The sequence below is a fragment of the Citrus clementina genome, unplaced genomic scaffold (genome assembly GCF_000493195.1).
Source record: "Citrus clementina cultivar Clemenules unplaced genomic scaffold, Citrus_clementina_v1.0 scaffold_1, whole genome shotgun sequence".
Lineage (NCBI taxonomy): Eukaryota > Viridiplantae > Streptophyta > Magnoliopsida > Sapindales > Rutaceae > Citrus > Citrus x clementina.
The window spans coordinates 27,275,094-27,278,071 of record NW_006263303.1 but is presented as its reverse complement, the minus strand read 5'-3'; the positions used below and the strand labels follow the sequence as shown (position 1 = coordinate 27,278,071).

The following is a 2,978-nucleotide window of genomic DNA, read 5'->3' as shown; positions in this document are numbered from 1 at the left end:
CCCCCCCCCCCCCCCCCCTCCAAAAGAAAACTCCTCGGCCTTTTCAGCTCCTCTTTTTCCTTCTGCTTTATTCCTCCCACCCTCCAAATTCCTGAACCCTTCGTTTTTCCTCTATAAATTCACCCACAAACACATACTTTCGCTTCAACCCACTTCCCGTTTCTCTCATTGCTTCACAAATCTCAGTTCAAAATCGGAACTTGGCCGTCACAAATCACAATGAGAGAATATTGGACATCACTAGCCTCATTACTTGGCGTTTTGGCCTTCTGCCAGAGCCTCCTCCAAGTCATTTTCCCACCAGAACTCCGGTTCGCTTCTCTCAAATTATTCAACAGAATCTTCAACATCTTCTCCTCCTACTGCTACTTCGATATCACCGAAATTGACGGCGTTAACACCAACGAGCTCTACAACGCCGTCCAGCTCTACTTAAGCAGCTCCGTTTCAATCTCCGGCAGCCGCCTGAGCCTCACCCGTGCTCTCAACTCAAGTGCCATCACCTTCGGCTTGTCAAATAATGACTCCATTTACGACTCCTTTAACGGCGTTGGCGTTCTCTGGGAACACGTTGTGTCTCCAAGACAAACTCAAACGTTTTCCTGGAGACCGTTACCCGAAGAGAAACGTGGGTTCACTTTACGGATCAAGAAAAAGGACAAGTCTTTGATTCTCGACAGCTATCTCGACTTCATAATGGAGAAGGCTAATGATATCAGAAGAAAGAATCAAGACAGGCTCTTGTATACAAATTCGAGAGGTGGGTCTTTGGATTCAAGGGGCCACCCTTGGGAATCCGTGTCCTTTAAGCACCCGAGCACTTTTGATACACTAGCCATTGATCCTGAGAAAAAGATTGAGATAATGGAGGATTTGAAAGATTTTGCAAACGGGATGTCGTTTTATCAGAAGACTGGGCGAGCTTGGAAGAGAGGCTACTTGCTTTATGGGCCACCTGGTACTGGTAAATCTAGCATGATCGCTGCCATGGCTAATTATCTTGGTTATGATATTTATGACCTCGAATTAACTGAAGTGCACAACAACTCTGAGCTGAGAAAGTTGCTAATGAAAACAAGTTCGAAGTCAATTATTGTGATTGAAGATATTGATTGTTCTATCAGTTTGAGTAATAGGAATAAGAGGAGTAATGGGTCAGGTTCGAGGGGTAATTGTGGAAATGGCAATTACTATGAGCCTGAAATGAGATGTGGGTCAGGTTCAGTGGGCGGTGAAGATGGTAATAATTCAATTACTCTTTCAGGCTTGTTGAATTTTACTGATGGGTTATGGTCTTGCTGCGGGAGTGAGAAGATTTTTGTGTTTACTACTAACCACATTGAGAAGCTTGATCCTGCATTGCTTAGAAGTGGCAGAATGGACATGCATATTTTCATGAGCTATTGTTCTTATCCTGCATTGTTGATTCTGCTGAAGAATTACTTGGGGTATGAGGAAAGTGACTTGGAAGATGAAACTCTGAAGGAACTGGAGGATGTTGTTGGTAAGGCTGAGATGACTCCTGCTGATATTAGTGAGGTTTTGATTAAAAACAAGAGGGATAAGTGCAAGGCTGTGAGGGAATTGTTGGAGACTTTGAAGGTGAAAGCCGAAAAGAATGTGAAACATGGAGGGATTATTGTGAAAAATTCAGATTATGAAGAAGAAGAGCAAGAAAAGAGAGCATTGGAGAGTCCTATAGAAGGCAGTGACATTGAAGACGCTAATAACTGCGAGGAAGGCGATGATGATCATGAAGAGAAAATAAAATGAAAGTCTTACTTTTCACTTTCTTTTTCTGTCACATGAGTAAATTAAGTCAAGGTTAAGATGAAATTGGCAATTGATCTGCAAATTTTTGTTAGGGTGGGGGGGGCCATTAGCGAAGGAATTTATTATCAAATATACTGGATGTGTCCAACTTTATGGTTGTTTGATATTATATCCATCATGGATGGATCTTATGTTTAGTTTAATCATGTCAAATATATAATATATGATCTAAAGATAAGCTTATTGGCATGTGGGTTTGGTTTGCCATGTGGGATTTTCTTTTTATGTTATTTTAGTTTATCTTATTGTTATATTTTTGAATGAAATGAGTTGTATAGCTTGCACATGCTACGTATTATTATCATTTCGAACTCGTTGGGTGTCTACGTGCCATTGAGTGAGTGCACATGGGTTGATTTTTCACCCAAACGCAACATTTTCATAACTGGGAATATTATAGTTGTTTTTCGAGGATCATGAGATCAGCCAAAAATCTGTGATCAATTATTAATGATCGAATTATGTTACTGTGTTAATGTGGAGTACGTTGTGAAGATGATGTTGGAAAATGATATTGTTGTTGTAACATCAATTGTTGTAAAATTTACAAAATTGCATGAATATGATGATCAATAATTAATGCTAGGAACAGAATTATTGTTAGTATAAACTTTATGTCTATTTCGATGTAGTTAATTCAAGGAATTAATTAAGAAATATATATTTTTATCATTGAAGACAAGAGTTTCCGAGTTGTCGTCTTGGACGTACTTGAAAAAGTTTTCTTAGACCTTCTCGAGCTTTTTCTTTACAATCTTTGTTTTGTTAGTTCTCGATATGAGTTGTTTCCATGTAACCTCTCAGTTCTCATTATTATTAAAAAATTCCAAATGCCAATTGTCTTTCATTATTATTAAAATATTTAGTATTGTAACTTAATCTGAATTCCAAACACACCCTAAGGAGACCATAACATTAGCAAGCGTAATTTCTCCCAATTTTTCGCTTTGAATTTTCTTTTATTTTAACAAAATTCAGAAATAAAAAAATTTCCAAGGTTATTGTCATCTTTCCATGCTCTTCTAACTTCTAAGAAACTATTTCCGAAAATGAGAAAGAAGTCAATGTTTTGCCGTCCATCCATTAATGTATTTTACCAAATTTTATGTCACGTGTTTTGCTACATTCTCATATCTTAAATTAAA

The 2,978-nt window shown here is 38.1% G+C and overlaps 1 protein-coding gene across 1 annotated transcript; it reads left to right on the top strand.

Moving 5' to 3' along the window:
- The first annotated feature begins 18 nt into the window (after positions 1-18).
- On the top strand, positions 19-2,022 carry LOC18054124 (AAA-ATPase At5g57480). Its single transcript, XM_006453320.2, has one exon. It carries the CDS (start codon positions 220-222, stop codon positions 1,771-1,773), a length of 1,554 nt encoding a protein of 517 aa, XP_006453383.1. The 5' UTR covers positions 19-219; the 3' UTR covers positions 1,774-2,022.
- Positions 2,023-2,978: the final 956 nt, after the last annotated feature.

Coding starts and splice junctions, on each gene's coding strand:
- LOC18054124 (XM_006453320.2), top strand. CDS start 220: ATGAGAGAATATTGGACATCACTAGCCTCATTACTTGGCGTTTTGGCC.